The sequence below is a fragment of the Agrilus planipennis genome, unplaced genomic scaffold (genome assembly GCF_000699045.2).
Source record: "Agrilus planipennis isolate EAB-ADULT unplaced genomic scaffold, Apla_2.0 scaffold24, whole genome shotgun sequence".
NCBI classification, from domain to species: Eukaryota; Metazoa; Arthropoda; class Insecta; order Coleoptera; family Buprestidae; genus Agrilus; species Agrilus planipennis.
Window position 1 is genome coordinate 126,715 of NW_020439076.1, and position 1,818 is coordinate 128,532.

Below are 1,818 nucleotides of genomic sequence, written 5' to 3' on the forward strand. Positions count from 1 at the left end.
CTAATCACCTTTACCTAGAAATCTAACTGCAACCGTTTCTGCATGCACCTTGTACTAATAGCTGGCTTTTCCCTTAATTACCTTACCTAAAATTCTATACTGTTCAACTTCGTCAATTCTTCGTATTTCTGTAAGCTCGTGTCTTCAACCCCTATTGCCAGTCTTTGTCTATCTTGAGTATTCTATCTCTTTTTACTAACATTTTCCAACTATAAATACTCCTAACATCCCTATCAGAAATTAATTCATCTGTGTCTCTACATTCAACCGTCTCGTTAGTAAGTCTCTTTTCCTGTTATAAATTGTTATTATTGTCTTTGCTATTGTTAATGTTATTGCTATTGTTATTATTATTGTTGTTGTTATTTCTTTGTGTGTTTTGGGCTGTTGTGTTTTATTTTTACCATCTGTTTGTTTTGTTGTTGGCATAAAATTTTGGTTAATTGTTTAAATAGTGTTTTTCTTTAATTATTTTATTAATAATTATACTAAAGACACTAAATATCGTTCTAGAATATTCTAGAATATTTGGACAAAATGTAGAAAATTCTAGAAATCCTTGATAATTAATTGCGGACATTTGGAACTTTCCAGATCATTCCAGATATTTCTAGTACTTTCTGGAACATTCCATATCGATCTTAATAGTTGCACACAATTTGGAAGTTTCTAGATCATTCCAGACATTTTTAGAACATTCTAGATCGATTGTAACAGTTGCACACATTCTGGAGTTTTCCGGATCATTTCAGAAAATTATAGAACTTTACAAAAGGCCTCATACGTTAGAAAAGGACAGATACCTACATATATATTTTTTCACATTCTCACCACCCACAACCACCCACTTTCACCCACCGCGACCAAACTCCCTTACTTTCAGCAGGAGACCAAGGGGTATTTACCACCCCAACGGAAAGTTGATAGGACTTGGTGGTGGTAGAGAATACCCTGTCTTTACGTACGCACATTAGCATTTTACATATATATTTAGATTTAGATGTGTAAATCTTTTTTGTATCATTCGTAAACCAGAATAAATCATACATACTAGGTTTTGTTTCAGAAAAGACCAATTCGACTCCATACAAATATGATAACAACACTACGAATTTTAATAGCTGCGAAAAATTATCGACGGATGTGGAATCCACAGGTGTTCAGACAAAGATCAACACAATCGGCAGACGTCCCAGTAACAATGTAGAGAACTGGGACTTAATATACAAAGAAAATCAAGTCAACAAATTCACTAAGGTGCGCAATGAGAGCATCGCTAATGATTACATTAACGGTCTCGGAAACAAAATTGGTAGTGAAATCAAGAGTGGAAACTGCAGCAAGCATAACGAGTATCTTTTCTCCGATATTCCGTTGGATGCTCGGAAGGCTACGACCCTCCGACGCCATTATTATCCGGAAGGGGGATGGGGATGGGTCATTATTGTCTGTTCAGTACTGTTGCATACGCTCAACCATGGATTGCAGTTATCCTGTTCCCAATTGGTCGCATCTGCCGCAGACAAGTTCAGAACAACTCCACTTGATGTTGCAGGTAAGTTTCGTTTCTGATGTACAGGGTCTAATTGTAAAAACAACGGAATCTATAAAAGTGGAATTAATACGAATGTTGTTTCACAATTTTGACGTGACAACGTCTTATAATTCAATGGAGCCGGCTGCACGCACGAAAAAACATGACTCATGCGGCGTTACCTCGCTCTGAGGCGTTCCATTTAAGGCTTGAAGTGCAAGCGAGAGCGCGGAACGAGCGACAAAGAGGCACAATCGGCCTCCGCGTTCGGCAGCGTTCGACAT

General features: G+C 37.6%; 1 protein-coding gene across 1 annotated transcript in view; it reads left to right on the forward strand.

The window, feature by feature from the left end:
- The window catches only part of LOC108741892 (monocarboxylate transporter 12-like), a 266,895-nt gene that overhangs the window by 3,832 nt on the left and 261,245 nt on the right, over positions 1-1,818 (forward strand). The window contains exon 3 of the mRNA XM_018476866.1: positions 1,067-1,555. Within this exon, the coding sequence (XP_018332368.1) occupies positions 1,067-1,555 (489 nt within the window). The remainder of the gene's footprint in view (positions 1-1,066; positions 1,556-1,818) is intronic.